Genomic DNA, 17007 nt, shown 5'->3' with positions numbered 1-17007 from the left:
TGATTTTTTTGGGTTTTTTTTGCTAGATACCTCTACTCTGAAAAAAGCAGCATTGTCTGAGCTTGTCCCTTTCTTGAGAGAAAAGTGGTGCACAAGGCTTTTCTCCTCTTGAAGGGAGAACAACAAACTCCAGTGTGTTGTGGCCAAACCAGTTCATTAATGACTGGGAGAGTCAGTAACAAGTCCTGGGTTTTGTGTCACTGACTGAAAAACCGTATTAGAAGAGAAACCACCATAATTTATGGGTTTTAAGCTGTCGATAGCTGTTACAACAATCTGCATTATAATACAGGTGTTACAGCAGATCCTGATCTTGCTGAAATACAGGTAGCAAAATGTAGGCTAAAGTGGCAAAGGGGATCTGGTCAAACTGTTTTACTCCCTGAGAAACACTAACAGATGTCTACTGAGAGATTACTCGAGGCCTTGAGATTTACGCTCAGTGGAGGTAGGGGACTGTATGAACTGGCAGCAGATGGATGGCGAGGGGTTAGCAAGCTCCTTGGAGAGAAAGCTACCTGTCCTCTGTCCTCCTACACAGAGGCTGTACAGCTCCTGTGCCTCGAGGCTGAAGTGATGGAGCCAGAAACTACGAGAAAAAAATCCCAACATGCAGCCCAAGAGCTTGTAGGAGAGGACAGGGCTGGTAAGGGCAGACTGACCAACACTTGGCATAATCAGTAACCAAATATTTTCTCTGTGGCCAGAGTGCTGAGACAGAGCTGAAATCACTTCTGTCTGTCTCCCTGCTCTTACTACATCTCCACCTACTCTTACAGTAAAGGATGAGTAACTCCAGTTACTCGCCTTTATTTAGAGTGCGCCCGATGGCAGACAGTGCGCTCAAGTCAGCGCGTTACAGGAGCTCGTATTTCACCATCCTGCTCCCAACACTGACTTACTCTGTCAGCAACCTTACAGCAAAGTAGAGAACTAGAGCAGATTCAGAGATACCACATAAACTCAGAAAGAGTAGGTATCGCCTCTTCACTCATCCTCAGTTAACAAAACAGGGCATTATAGGTGTTTAATTGGCAAACATATCAGTCTAAAATAAACTAATAACTGTCGCCACTGCTTTAAAATGCCAGTGCCGTCCAGGGAAGGTGGAAACACCTTCCTTGCACTGTATTTACGCCCCAATTGCTGCATTTGTTGCAGAAAAACAAAATTCATTTTCCTATCTTTCAGATGCTAAACTGGGATGCTGCTGGAAATAAAGAACAACTCCTTCCTCAGGAAATTAAAAACAGTACCTTGGTTTTGGAGACATTTTCAAACCAGTCTTTAGGAGCTGGAACTGTTCATACCTGCATGCACAACTCCATACAAAGGACTGCATGCACCTATATAACTATATATATTTTTTTACATACCATGTAGAGTCCCCTTTGAATGTTTTGCCTTGTGTTGCATGACCTGAACGCTTCTCCAAATGGCTTGCAAAGTAAAAGCCAACACGCTTACTACATTTAAATGTAGTTTCAACAAGGCAGATCTGTTCTTTGCAAGAATCACTAAAAGCACCTTTAGAAAAATGCCTTTTTTTCCTCTCAAAAATACGTAATGTCAAGCTTAAAAATACATGAAAATAAAACCACATTATGCAATATGGTTAGTGACATCTGATAATTTCTGTAAATAAACTCTGTGACTTATGAATGTCAGAATGAATTTTTTGTCCTTTATCCAAACCAAAATATCCAGATTTGCTGAACTTTTATTTATTTTTACTTGCAGTATGCATGACAGATTGGAAGTATATCTTCAAAACATCAGTAAGAAAAAAATAAATCAGTTTCACAGTCACTTTGGTACACATTAGTCTCATAAAAAAATATTGAAAAGCAAACTGAATTGGCACATCTTTAATATTATGTTAAATACATACAAAACACTAATAAAATATCCCTGATAAACCAAAGTGCATATAGACATAGTGCACAATGCCCAGATACCTTATTGCACCATTCTCTATAGCCACCCATCTCTTGAAACATCACTAAACATTGTCTATTTAAAGGTAACAGTCATGAATATATTTATACAGTTAAACACCGATTATTTTACATAACAGTATTCAGTGCCAGATACGTGTCTTTGCTTTTTCACCTTGTCATGTAAATTGTTAACATGTTTCAGGAAATTCTCATATTAACAGCAAAATTTAAATATGTGATCACATGATAATGACAAGTTTGAAGTGCTACACTGTTGACGACCCAAAGATTCAAAAATGCCACTTTTCCAAAGAATATGATCAATGCAATAAGGTAGTAATTTGCTCCAAGACTGCAGTTTTAAAGTTGATACGCTTCTACTATTGGTACTGACTGTCACAAACAGGTTTATGACTTATGAATTCCAAATCTTCAACACAAACACAGAAAGTGAAGCAAGAATGCCAGTTAAATACCAGTAAGTCAGGTCACAAATCCTGCCTTGAAGAAGGTATGGAAATGCACTGTGCAAATTAACCTCAGCTCAAATTTACTGCCTTCTTATAGTTATCGTTCAAGTAAAAACACTCCGTATGAAGATTAACTCAAGGTACCAGTGTACTGTTTATATTTAAAGCTGGATCTGGTAAATTAATGCCATTTACATTTCAACATTAAGGCATTTTTCTAAAATTCTTCTTCTAAGCAAAAAAAAGCAATAAAAATTGAGGTAATTCTGTAGTAGTTCACACTGTTATGTTTGCCAGTTGACACATCTATAGAGCACACGCACACGCACACATACAACCGCACCAGTCAAGTCAGACATGCACATGGTGAAAAAAGACCAGAGATGTAATGACTATAAACAGCTCTGCGCTGAGCAGCTGGAGACATCGTAGTCAATGAAAACATCATATTGCCTCCGCCAGGCTAAGAAAAACACCACCACGCAACCTTCAACGTGGACCATGCCTGTTCTGCTTCGGTTTTGTTTCTAAAGTGAAAGTACGCAAAACTGGCAAAAAATTGTGCGAAGGGAAACACTAACGCAGCTCTTCTCAAGGAAAAATATTTCAAACCACCACCAGGAGGTTTGGCGAGAGTGGATGGCATCGTAGCAGCATGGAAAGTACCAACAGAAACTGGGCTTCTGCTTCCCCGTGAGCCCTCCACAGGTTACAAACATAAATGTGAGGGGCAGGAATGAAAAATAAGCAGCAAGGGTGGGTAAAGCAATGGTACCACAAAGGAAAATGGAATGAAAAATTTCTTTCACTCATCAGACTACCCTGTCAGCGAACTGAAACTAGAGCTACGAGATTTACAGTTTTTAGATAAAGGAGAACTTTAGCACTACAAGGTGTCATTACTGTGATGTGATCACATTCACAATAAGTTCTCAGTTTTGCTATCAAACTGAACATCATGAACCAGTAAGAGCCTTTTTTCACCATCATCAAGCAACAAGCAAACCGATCCCAGCTCCCTTTCAGAGGACTGCAACATACTGTGGAGATCCAACTTCACACATCCAACACTTCAAGACCTCCACCACCAGTGCTACGCAAGCTCCAGAGAAGAAAGACACCGAGCACCGAGTGCTTGGTGTGAAAAAAAGATTCAGCCCAAGATTTAAACTTGGCAAAGTCAAGGGAACTTTCCGCATAGAGAGAAGAAGAGAGCAAAAGGCAAAGTCCACATTCGATGTGGCATGCATTTAAGGGCAAAGGCAGAGTTATAAATAGGTCTTTTACTTGAAGATATTTTCTGGATGGGGTAGTCTGGATCAGGTCTTGACAGCCACTGTATCATGTACGTTTTCTTTGAAGGATCAGAAACGTTTCCTTGAACAGAGGAAAAAAAAAAAAGATGTAACACAACATATGTTAGTACTAAGTACCTGATCTATGGGAAGTGGATACGTTGAGAGCATGAGTGGGCTCCAATGGTCAAGGAGCCCAGGGAAGAATTATGAGCAGGCTGTGCATTTTGGGCAGAAGGTGCTGTTCTCCCAGTTTGTGACACTTTGTGCCCAGTGCTTGACAGTCAACACTGAAGACAGCGTGAAGGCCCATTCTCCAGTAGGACTTCTCACAGCAGCGTTAGGTATGTCCTAAGATACCTCCATTCTAGTTTGCTTATACTGCCTCTTCAAAATTTTAGTACTGGAGACCATGATTGAGAGCTTGTTTCTAACTAATTAGGAATCAAAAGCTACCCTGAGAAATACATCTGGAGTAAATGAAAAATATTAATTACTTAATAATAGGAGTACGTACAATGATCTCACAGGTACCATTTGGAAACAGCTGAAAAGCTAACAAGGATAAAGGCATTAAGTGTCCTGGATTAAGTAGGAACAAATTTAGATAACCCCTGAAGATAACTTGTGCTTGACAGAATGGAAAAGCAGCCTGGCATTGTTGCTGGAGGTGGGTAAAGCAAAGAGGCATCTTTATACGTGATGCCGTTGATCAGCCACAACGCACCAGCCTCTTGCCAAGCCCAGCAGGTCTTAGGGGCGCAGGGCCAGACTCAGAGAGTGCTTCTCACCTCAGGGAGCTGTCGTCTGCAGGCTGGATCCAGCCATCACCACAGTGCTGAGGTCTGCCCCAGCCTCTCCTGCTGTCCTGGGGCAAGCAGTGCTTGCTCCCATGAGAAGAGCACAACCACATGCTCAGGAAGCCCAATAATCACACAACAGTTCTACATTTGGAAAGTCTGTTCAAAACAGGGGCTATGGAGAATTACCACCCCAGGCAGACACAGCACACAAGTGTAAGTTTGATGAAGGCATTTCCAATAAATACAATCAATGTATTTTTTAGCAAGTAATATATGGTACAAGCACTTACTTGAACATGGAGGTAGTCTGCAAATCCTTACGGTCTCTGGTTTATTTTCTTTACAAATGCCAATAGCATTGTCCCTGGTCCGGCACACGACCGGGCGATCCTGTGTGCCATTGCCACAGCTGACAGAGCACTGAAATGAGATGCACCAGTTAGACCTCCAGCCACCCTCTGGAAACAACACTGCTGACATGGTACTTCATTCGAACCACGGCAGTACCTTCAGGGACTATGAACAGGACAAAGAGCATGTAGAAGCCAGTTTTCCTGATGCTGCTATCGTATATGGGGGGCTCACTGGGTCTGGATCATCCAGCACCACCACCGGATGGCTTTATGGGCTGTTTCCCTACCACCATCTCTCCATCTAACACACCTTCTGTGCCATTAGTAGCAATGGAAGTAACACACCTTCTGTATAGGTATTAGCTTATTGTATTAACGCATTGGAATGGGAAGCAAACAAACTCCAATATTTTCTCCCTATGCATTGTAAGAAATTAGTTGCTTGAGACCTCCAGAAAGAGACTGACCTGTGACCAGGATCCTATTCTCCACTGCGCTGGGCAAAGCTCCCGGTTGCAAGGCCTCCTGCCTTCTGGACGGTCGTTGTTGCAGTACTTGGTATGGACAGACCGATTTGTATTGTCGTGTAGGGGTTGGATACATCGGACAGATCGTACTTGATATCCTGTTTTCCCACAACTTTTGCTGCAGGGCTCCCATTCTCCTGTGACCCATCTGGGGGAGCGAAAAGAGAATAAGTTGAGTAAAATTATCTCCTAAATTAGGCGAGTTCAAACTATCTGTTGAACTGTAAGTCTTAAAGACAAGATTAACAAGATGTTAATACTGGTTTGGAAATGGAAAAAGAAGAAGATATGAAAAAAAACCATAAGCAGTTATGGTGAGTTTTATTTGACTGCGCCCCTGAGAAATATGTAATAAGACACAGATCTTTAAAATTACTCTTTCTCATTATCTCTGAGAGAAGCATTATTCTTACTTTGCTCCATTTGCTTTGATTTTAAGCTGACCTTTCCAAGACCACAGATGAAAATCTGGTAGTTCGCGTGCCAAAAGCAGCCACCCAAGGGTGCTGCTGAGCTTCCGAGGTCTTGGTGCACAAGCTATACCTTGTCTGCAGGGAAAACTGAGCATGCACCAGCCATCCCCACAGGAGTGAATCCAAAACATCTGGGCTAAAAATACAGCTCCTGCCTGGTCTGTATCTGGATAATCCATGGACCACATCCCTGGCCATGGTAGACACCGTCTGCTGAAGCACTGGCAGACCCAGCTGCGCCATCAATGCTTTGCATGCCGAGATCAGGGGAACTGGGGGCCTCAGCATTATAAATGTTTGGGTTTGGGCAAGGCAACAGGCCACTGAAAATCAGAAAGTCTGAGTTCATAATGTGTAGGTCAAGTTGGCCACTGAAAAATGTCACGTTTTCCAATGGGACACAATTGTAAAACTTTCTGATCATCCAAACTAGCTCAAGAATTACAGCTATAAATTGTAAGGAACGTAAAGGAGAGCAAAAAGGGCATACAGGACCAGACAAAATTTATGTAGACTACTGAAAGCTTTGTTATAATCAAGTAATGAAGCTATACAGCAGTCTATAAATATTTAGAGAATGCAGAGATCTGCAAGAAAGAAAGACTGTTCAATGTAAACAGCATTCATGGGATAAATATATTAATAAAAATATATATATAATCTGAAGAAATATTCTGAGCTTGAAGCAATTGTCCCCAAGTACTGATAAAATCTTGATTTCAGAAATCTTCAAGAATTAGTGTGCGCAAAGGCAGTGCCCTAAACACCCAAGTTAAGCAAAATGTAAAGTGGCGATTTCACCCAACTTTCTCTTTGTAGCTTACTGAAACCACTCAGCTGTGGAGGAAGGCGAGTGCTGTGGAGCACAAAGCCATGAATCCTAAGGCAACTTCTGAGACTAACATGATTTTTTCCCAGCAGTGAAGAAGCAGCATATTAGTGCAGTGGGTGTCATGCAGCTTCTCAAAATCTCTTAAATAATTGCCTCTCCTATGTACAAGTGCAAATTCTCTGACACCATTCAATGGAAACAGAGGTGAACAAAACATTCAGAAACCCAAGTACAATTTAGGATCCTATTGAATCTCTGTGGTACCTGGGTCCAATTATATTTGCAGCTGAAAGAACACTACAGTCCTTTCCAGAGAGCTGAGATATGGTTAGGTCATTACTTCTGTTTCAATAAATAAATGCTAAACCCTGACCCATGCTGAGTTTATGGGGCAGAGCTCCTTGACTTTTCTCTCTTGCAAACCTTTTTTGAAAGAAAGTTAGGAAATATTGTGTGGTATTTTCTACTTATTTGCTGCGTTTCCTGGAATCTAGACTTGGTCCCCAGAGACAAAAGTTGGGATCAACACACTCTTTTCTTGTTGCAGTAGCAACACGAGGCATATATGAGTCCTACACATGGCAGCAGTATCCTGCTGCCAGCCAGAAAAACCACCTGTAAAATGTGATTTTAAATATTCATAACACTTGACTGTGCATAGCTGAAGGTCCAACAAACATGCCATGCTGTACGAGGGCAGCCACAGAAATCTACCAGGCTAAATATTTTGCCTTGTTTTTAAATGTCAAAAAATACGCTGTGAAATCCAAGAAGATTTGGATTTGAGAGGTTGTATGACATTAGTTTTCTTGTGTAGCGCTCTGTAAATTTGTTCTTACACGGTTAAGTCACACTGTGTAAAATCAACTGGTATAAATTGAATTTATGTCTCTTTTTTATTACCTCAAGATGGCCTGGACACAAACATCTGGATCAAGACAGCATTTCTTTTCTAATCCAACTTATTTCAGAAGTAATGGGAACCAGCAGTCCCATTGTATTTCTACAAACAGAATATAGCATCACATCCTCACAGTCCTGGGTCTCTGCAATGATGCACAGAGATACTTAAGCGCCCCCAAGCTCAAGAAGCCACATATCAGGTTGGAAAAGCAGAGATCAAGCGTAAGTCACCTTCTTTCAGCTGACAAGCGCTAGCTGGGTATAACACCTACTGCGGCTGCTGCCAAGCAGTGCTGGGGGGCAGTGATGCTTACATGGGCTGGGAGCACTCCTGGAGGTTGCACACCCTGCGAATGGGCTTCGGCTTTTGAATCAACTCGCAGTAACTCCGATGAACCATCTTGTGGTCAGTCTTCCTCCGGCAGCCGTATTTTGTAAATTGATAGCCTGAAGAAAGACACCGCTCTTATTTTCAGTACTGGTAGATCTTACACAGGTCTCAGACAAACTGCACGTACGCTGTCAAAGGTTGCAGTTGGAACTACAGATTAACGCCACAAAAGGAATTGTAAATTACACTAAAAAACACTTATTCATAGAATAGAATCATAGACTCGTTAAAGTTGGAAAAGGTCTGTAAGATCATCAAGTCCAACCATCAGCCAAACACCACCATGCCTACTAAACCATATCCCAAAGCACCACATCTACACATTTTCTGAACAACTCCAGGAATGGTGACTCCACCACTTCCCTGTTCCCAGGCTCCACAACCTCCACAGCAAACCTCCACAGCCACATCCAGGGGCTGCAACCTGCCCATCAGTCTGGTGAAAAGCGCCAGGTTCTACATCTGGCCCTCAAAGCAGGGGCCTTCACATTGCAAGGTCCACATCACAGGTTGCAGATATACTAAGGGCTGCCCCATGTCTTGGAGACCCTCATCCAGATCTTGAACATTTGTCTTATTTTTCAATTTTCTAAACATAAATCATGAATTAGTCACCCAGATTTGCCCCCAAAACCATTTAAATCAGATTTTTAACTCCATTCACTATTTATTTATCTACTCCTTAACTTAAATAAAACCTTCCCATACTCCTGGTTCTCCCTAATGTCTTGAGGCAATGAATTCCAGACGTGGCACTCATCCCTTTAGTTTTCTCTTAATCAAATTTGAATGCTTTGTGGTTTTGTTTTTACCTCCTCCACACGGTTTTGAACATTGGGACCATTTCTTTAGAGCCCATTCATATGACACAGAGTCCTCTTCCAAAACATTATTGTTATCTACATTCAAGGAATCTTCATGGATCATGTACTTGTAAGTCAAAGATATCTTGGCACTACCATGAGGAATCACCTAGTAAGGAAAACAGATGTAAAAAAGACTGATACCAGAAGCTATGTGAAATGACATGAAATAGCAATCATCATGGCTCAGATATAAAAACATCCTCAGAGGGATTTAAACCTTTTAGCTGCACTCAACACTTTGTTTTTCCCTGATGAGAAAGTATCTCTATCCTTATGACACAGTTTCTAAACTGCATATTAAGAAAGGCTGTTGTTGATTTAGACTTATTTTTCTTGCCAGTATTGGACTGAATTCACAATACTAAATTTTTTCCATATCTCATCATAAAAGAAGGAAATGTACTAAAATGATAATGGATAGTTCCACTGAAACACAAAGTAAATTCAAACACACAGAAACTGAAAGCAGTAAAGAAAATTGCTTATATTTCTGATAAAACATAAATATCCTTACAGTAATCCCGGGAATTCTGTGAAGCCTGTTACTTAATCCTGACAGAAATATAAAATATTTGAAAACAGTTTTTGCTAGCACACTGTACTAAGACAAATGCAAGAAAACAGAACTCGATGTGAATAAAGCGCAAAATATTGGTCCTTTGAAAACATAATATTTATTCTTCCTCTGATATTCAGCTGGTGTAGGTCAACACACTACAGCTGCTTTAAGAGGGATCCTGAATCACAGAATCATAGAATCTTTTAGATTGGAAAAGACCTTAAGATCTTCGAGTCCAACTGTTAACCTCACACTGCCAAGTCCACCAGTAAACCATGTCCCTAAGCACCACATCTACATGGCTTTTAAGTACCTCAAGGGATGGTGACTCAACCACTTCCCTGGACAGTCTGTTTCAAGGCTTGACAACCCTTTCAGTGAAGAAATTATTCCTAATACCCAATCTAAACTTCCCCTGGGGCAACTTGAGGCCGTTTCCCCTTATCCAATCCCCACCTTATTACAACCTCCTTTCAGGGAGTTGTAGGGAGCAATAATGTCTCCTCTCAGCCTCGTTTTCTCCAGACTAAACAACTCCAGGTCCTTCAGCCACTCCTCCTAAGACCTGTGCTCCAGACCCTTCACCAGCTCCAATGCCCTTCTTCAATCAACTTACCCCTGCTCATTGTAGTCTAACGTTTGCTGCTTTGCAAGAAAAAAGAACGTAGTCGTGTCAGTTTGGAAACTGCAGACCTGCCTCTGCCTTGACAAAGTTGAGCTTGGAAACACAAGAATCCTGCATTGGCCTTTGCAGGATATATTTTCAAAACAAGGACTGGAGGAGAAGCTATTCGATCTATCTCCTATAAACCATTTTGACCTTTTTTTAACTAATGCTCGCCTGTCAGATAGAATAAGTAAGCTGGAGTCTTTACACAGTGGCCATTCACGAGGTTATCCACAGGATATAATCAGGAGAGCTGGCTGCTCAACACATACCCCTGAGTTATAACAACTCTTATACAGAGCAATGAATTAAGGAGAAAGGAATTAAAACACACCTTCTACTGTCTTATAATTGAAGATGTCTTCTTGTAACTCACAGGAGGGATCTACAATACATTGCAGCACATTATGGCTCTGTAACCCTGGATATTGGATTCTGTGGAAGATGGTTTCCATTTGACTTACCAAAATAACTATTCCATTACGCAGTGGCCCCATGGTCTGCACAGTTTCTCTGTCATCGACATTCCGATATTCCCACTCCACACCCATGTCAATAAACACTTTAGAGTCTGGCACATAGTTGTCTTCGCTTAGAATGAATTTCCCCGTTGCACGATTTTTAATTGCTGGGAACAACAGAAGAAAAATGAATATGAGTGGTTCACTGCTGAGTTTTGTTCTGCTCTTGCCCCAGTGGAAGAAGCAGAAAAGACCAGCGTGCATTTTCCCTCTGTTGCTTTACAGGTTTGGAAAGGCTGTTTCAGGTGTTTCACTGAACTGCAAATGCTTTCCTGCTCAGTTCCAGAAACATCAATCATCTTTTTTCTTCCTTTTTCATAGCCTGCCTTGCCAGAGAAATGAGGCCAGCACGACTGCACCGCGTGTGTCCATCTGCCTGCTCCCAACTAACAACTTCTGAATCCACTGGCCAAATCTGAGCCAATTTGAGAGCCAGTGGGGGGTCCCACAGCTTCTCAGCTCTTTCACATGTTGTAAGGCAGCTCAGGAAGCTGTTACTGCTCCATGAGAGAAAGGCTTCTGGGCTAAACCCCAGCAGGTCCCCACAGCAAGAGAGAAACTCTAGAAACTGCATTAATTCTCCTGTTCATATCCAGCCTTGACATTGATACAGCCCTGCTTAAGCTCCTGTTGCTCTGTGGGCTCCTGCCACTGCACACAGCACCTGATTCCTCTGGTTCAACTGTCACCAATGTCCCATCCTTCACGAGAGAGACTTCAGCCACTTTTGTCTTATGAATCTTGGTTTTCTCTCAAGATGGAAAATTTGCTCTCCTCATTAGAAGAATCAGAGACTGTTATTCAACACAAGATTTAGTTCTCTTCTCTGCCTAGCAGCCACCTGAGCATCCTGTTCCCTCAGCGTTGGCCTCGACAGAGAGACAGCTGCTCATGTCCCTGTGTATCGCTTATGCCACATGGATAGAAGAACCATGTCTGAATGGGCGAGCAACAGCTCTCCCGACCGACGGGGCTGGGCGGCACTGAGCAGCAGGGCAAGAATTCGCTGGCGAGAAGCTGGAATGACTCCTGATACAATTAGCAGGCTATTCACTGAGAATCTACTTCCAATTAATAACAGCCTACTAGACGCTGCTTCACATTGATTACAGGGCACCACAAGGAGCAGATTTCAATTACTTTCTAAGCTGCATGATTGATCAGGCAGCCTTGCATTAATACCGTTAGCAATGGGGCAGAACCTGAAACAGATTTGGATGTAGCCGGGAAATGACTGAGGATGGGAAGCACACTACGAGATGCACATGAAGATAATGCATTGCAGCCCATAATGTAATTCAGCTCCTCTTCCAGGAGCTTTTGCACATGCACGTGCCAATGCAGGGACCTTCTGGCTAGGACACCGGGGAATACAGGACAGGGAAATCAAGCTGCCAAACAAGTTTCCTAATTTAATATACTCAAAGGAGGTATGTGGTGCAGGAGGATAATGGGTAAACAAATGCATAAACACACTGTGAGGCTGCAGAGACAAAAATAAACAGCAGAAAAAACCTATTCTGACTGAAAATTTTCCTACTTGTTACTTACCGAGATGATGACTGGTGGCGTCTGTTTCCTGTATGAGTAAATGTCTTGCACCAACAGGAATTTCAAACATCTTAATGTGCCCTTTATTGTAGTATTCAAAAAGATAGTAATTGGTTAGTATGTCATGAACAGCAAGAGTTTGTCTCAGGTTTTTAAACAGATCATATTTTCTAAAAGCAGGCTGTATTACAGTAAGCTGAACCTAATCCAGCATCATTCCCATCCTTATTTCTGTGCCACGAGATGGAACATAACAGTGCCAAAGGGCTTTAGGTCAGAAGAAAAATGCCTTAAATATCATCAACAAATTGACTTTACTTCAGACTTAAAATAGACTTTTAGTGCCTTATGCACCCACAGAGGGAGGCACGCAAGCTGCGGTCTGACAGCGAATGATGGCAATACACCATTGCAGCACTCCAGCGACTCACATGGAGCAGCTGAGTGACACCAAAGAATGGTTTGGGTTGGAAGGGACCTCAAAGCTCATCCAGTTCCAACCCCCTGTCATGGGCAGCGACACCTCCCACTGGATCCGGCTGCTCAAATCCTCATCCAACCTGGCCTTGAACACCTCCAGGGGTGGGACAGCCACGACTTCTCTGGGCAGCCTGGGCCAGTGCCTCACAACCCTCCCAAGAAAACATTTCTTCCCAATATCTGATCTAAATCTCCTCTCAGTAGCAGCGCCAATGTGTCCATAGCTCTCCAAGACAGAGCACTGAAGCCCTTCTCTATCCATGCACAGGCCCTGGTATCAGCAGACTTTACTGACCACGGGACAAATGTAGTATTTTAAAATTCTAGACACATCTCCAAGTAAAGTCCAGAGAGTTGATTGGAATGCTGTAAGTGATTTATGATTATTCTGGTACTTTCCACGTACCTGAATAGATTAAACAAAAATACCCCGTGTTCCCCAAAACTATATGCACTGACCTTGTTTCTTAGGTACTCTTGAAAATGTTCCTTTCACCACTTTGCAGTGGGAATTATCTCCTCCACAAACACCACACTTATCTTCCTGCTTCGTGGAACCTATGACCCTGTCACACCCAACTTTCTGTGCGCAAGAGGAAAAAAAGTCATTCTTATTTATCCACACTTCAATTTAAATGAGCCTTCACTTCAGGTATTGAAATCCACACTTCTGGGTTTTGACACCTAAAGAACCAATTGTACTATTTTCCTGTAAGATCGACACCTAAATAGATTTTAATAATTCCAGTTCCTATAACAGCTGTCAATCAGGCGATTATGTTTGTCTATCGTGCTTCACAGTGGTCCTCTCACTGGAGGAAAGCAGCACAGCTGAGGAAAAGCTCTTAAGCCTCATCTTATCTTAAAGCAGATGCCTGAATTCCAGGAGAATCAAAGCATCTATGTGAGGATCAGCACCTCCACCAGTGCTTTGCTAAGTCTGAGCCTCTAATTCCATGGAAGGCTGACCTGTGGCAGATCCCAACTTAGAGGAAGTGTCATTGATTTGTTAAAAATAGCACGATCAAATACAAAGAGAATGCACATCAGCCATATCTTAACACCACTTTCTTTGAAAGCTGCTGCATGTTCCTGCTTCATCGTACATTCTACCCCCGCTAAACCTCAGCAGGAAAAGCTTTCGTTGAAAGCTGATTGTAATAGTTTCATCCTAAAATACTGCATTAAATATTACTTGTGTAGGTAGGCGCTGTTGGAATTGAGTCACAGGCAATGTGATGGCAACTGTGAATATCACACATAATATTGTGACAATAATCCTAATAAAATCTCCTTCTTGTCCAATGCGTTATTATACTTAAATAGTCATTCTTGGGGAAAAAAACTGGAATTGTTCATTCTTGGGGAGAAAAGAAATGATCGTTCTTGGGGAGAAAAACATTTTAATTGTTTTGACAACATTAAGCTCTGAAATAAGCCATCAAAGCTTACCAAGCAGTCTCCTCTCACGCAGATGCTGTAAGCATCTTTGTAGGAGCAGCGAGTCCCATCATGTACCATCCTCTTCATATATACCACATCCCCGGTTTCCTTTGATTCGCAATACAGGTGGCACCTTTCCTTAGCTGGAAAATAAAATTACCCAAAATCATGCGTGCTCAGTCCTGACAGTTTAGTTGCTGGCTTTGCGAACAGCACCTTCGATAATTTTAGCAATCTCTTCTTCCTTTCATACCTCACGGAACACAACATGGTACTCCATAAATCGTCAGTGCTTATTCCCCTCTCAAAGGCTATGAGATCAACTGGAAACTGCTGAATCAAAAAGCACCCACGTGCCATCATTAGGAGACAGTCTTAAAAAGAACAGATCATTTACTTTGATTGGGGGGGGCTCTATTTAATCCTTTGTCAGATGCTGCAATCTGGCAGAGGTTTCTGCAGCCTGGTACATGACTACCTGTGCGAGATGCAGGCTTCTGCACCAGTTTCACCTGCACTGCACTGAAATTTGAAATAAAGAGGTCATCCTTTTGCCCTTAAAAGCAGCTCAACACTGAGCAAGTCAGGCATCCACAGCGTCTTCAGAGACAGCTGTGCCATACTGTTTCCTTCTGAAGATGAAGTTAATTCTCCCTTATTATTGTACTTCTATTTATGACAGTTTAAATCACTACACAAGACGAGGTGTCAAAGAGATTCAGGAAAAAAACATTTTTTTTTTTACTGCTAGCACATGGACAAACAGACAAGCATTCCTCTTTCTCCTAATCTATTCCAAAGAGCCATGAACAAAAAGATAAGCTAAAATCACTACTCAGTGGCTGAATAAAATTTTATTCCACCAATGTATTTCATTTTACCCAAATCTCTTGCCGTTCCTAGCCCTGTAGTAGGATTCACTATGCTTCCCTTGGCAGTGAAGAGTGGATGGCCTTTCTGTTAGATGAAAGAAAAAAAGGTTCTGCTATTTTAACATGATTAAAAGTCGAGACACTTTTCCCACTATTTAAAACAATAACAACCTTTCCATTATAGCAGCTCAATTAAAATATATCTTCATAGGCCCTTTGCATTCTTCCCTGTGCAGTTCCATGGCCTCTGCTCTCTTTTAATAAAGTCCTAAAGTCCTTGTAATTGCTGTTGATGTCCTCACGGACACTGGGTATTGGTACATCAGACACCTTTGTTACCGCTCCTGAACAATGCAGAGATGTCGTGCTAAAAATGTAGGATTTACACTATTAAAGCACGTACTTCACCTTTTTGTGCAGATTATTAGTAGGAGACTACCAAGAGCATAATAAACACAAACCAAATGTATTTGCACATACTAGAAACATTAACCTAGGCACAAGACAGACACGTACGCCCAGCCTCTGTGTACATACCCACACCCACTCCATACATACCATACATTCACTGTATGCAATTAAATGAAAATATCAGGAGGTCTGACTGGGTGCCAACGGCTCTGTACAAGGGCTTTATTTTAGAGAGGCTTCTCTTACCAGCAAATGTGCAAGTGGATTGCAAAGAATTATTTTCTTTCTATCCACCGGTTTTGGGCATAGTAGAGGTGCAGGAGCATGGATGCAACTGTATGCTTGTCTATTGCCTGCTCCTCACGCATTTCCTTCCCCGTTAATTGTGGCTGGCAGCTAACAGCTTATAGCAGTTGACACGGCATAGGGGCACAGGAGAACAGTGGAGGCTGGGAGACGGGATGCTCGGGGGGCTTTGAGTGGGTAATGGCACAGTGCAGCATCAGATTCCTCAAGCACTCACTGGGGTGTACCCCAGCTCAGCAGCTTTTCTCCAGCCACCGGATGAGATACTCCTCTCTGTCCCCACAACTTAACACAACGTGTCAGACGTGTCCAGCAGTATGAAGTGTATGGATTTATGTCACTTTTGAGCCATGACTGCATTATCTGCACAAAGTATGATGCTCGTATGCCATATCTTTACAAACGGGAGTTTTAAATATATTAGATTTCAAGCATAAGCCACTCTCTGGCCTTGTTTTCACACAAAAGCTGTTCCCTCTGATAACTCTGCACAGATGAATGTAACCCCAAAGGTGTCTGCAGTTACAGCGTAGTTATATGGGAAATCAGCGGTGCGCAGCGCTCAGTGCTCACACATCAGTGAACTGGTTTCTGACCCAGAAGCCATTGAATTTAATAGAAAAACATCTGATTAGTTTCAGTGGGTTTTTTTTTGCAGCAAACTGCTCCAAAGGATAAAGCAGAAGCAAAGGTCTGCGGGCCACGGGGTTCATCTGCTCTCTCTGTGCCAGCAAAGCGATATCATGAAATTAAGCTGTGAGGCTGTGTCTGTGCCTCTGAAAACCCCACACTGCACAAGAAGACATGAAAAGAAAGAAGGAAGGAACCCTGAGAACAGTTTGGTAAGAAAGTCAGGCAAAGTAATTACAGGGAATTTGCTATTAACTTCTGGCAGAATATCCTCTCACTGGAATGCAAAATGATTCACCCGGAGTGACCCTTCCCCTCGCAGAGATGGGCACCCAATCCCTGCCCTGTGCCAGGCCAACACCGCCCCGGAGTGCCCACCCTTCAAATGAAGTGACCACGATTAAAAACAGCGAGCAGCCCACACTCCTCAAAAACAAGCTGAGAATCATCGCCACCCGCCTTTTTGTTTAGTAGAATCTCTTCTCGGCATGTTTTCAACACAACATGGGAATAGCACGGCAACAGCCTTCATGGCCTACATCAACCAGCTGCACTTTCACTGATGGCAAAGCAGAGGCATAAACAGGAAAACGAACGTTTTTGTTCTAAGAGGCAATCTCTGCCAAGATCAGACTGACCACGCTGCTTCAGAGCCAGCATCCGTCCAACCCAACACCTGCCTCCGAAAGCACCACCAGCGTTTGCAGGAAGATG

At 42.4% G+C, this 17007-nt stretch overlaps 1 protein-coding gene across 2 annotated transcripts in view; it reads right to left on the bottom strand.

Moving 5' to 3' along the window:
* The window catches only part of ADAMTS2 (ADAM metallopeptidase with thrombospondin type 1 motif 2), a 179823-nt gene that overhangs the window by 5739 nt on the left and 157077 nt on the right, over positions 1-17007 (bottom strand). For both annotated transcript variants that reach the window (XM_054079224.1, XM_054079223.1), the window contains exons 13-21: positions 14084-14217; positions 13091-13214; positions 12152-12232; positions 10544-10707; positions 8800-8959; positions 7911-8043; positions 5329-5536; positions 4799-4928; positions 3698-3787 (exon numbers count right to left, since the gene is read on the bottom strand). In XM_054079224.1, the coding sequence (XP_053935199.1) occupies positions 3698-3787; positions 4799-4928; positions 5329-5536; positions 7911-8043; positions 8800-8959; positions 10544-10707; positions 12152-12232; positions 13091-13214; positions 14084-14217 (1224 nt within the window). The remainder of the gene's footprint in view (positions 1-3697; positions 3788-4798; positions 4929-5328; positions 5537-7910; positions 8044-8799; positions 8960-10543; positions 10708-12151; positions 12233-13090; positions 13215-14083; positions 14218-17007) is intronic.

Source organism: Cuculus canorus, chromosome 14, assembly GCF_017976375.1.
Source record: "Cuculus canorus isolate bCucCan1 chromosome 14, bCucCan1.pri, whole genome shotgun sequence".
NCBI classification, from domain to species: Eukaryota; Metazoa; Chordata; class Aves; order Cuculiformes; family Cuculidae; genus Cuculus; species Cuculus canorus.
The sequence above is the reverse complement of the archived record's forward strand: the minus strand, read 5'-3'. Positions and strand labels throughout refer to the sequence as shown.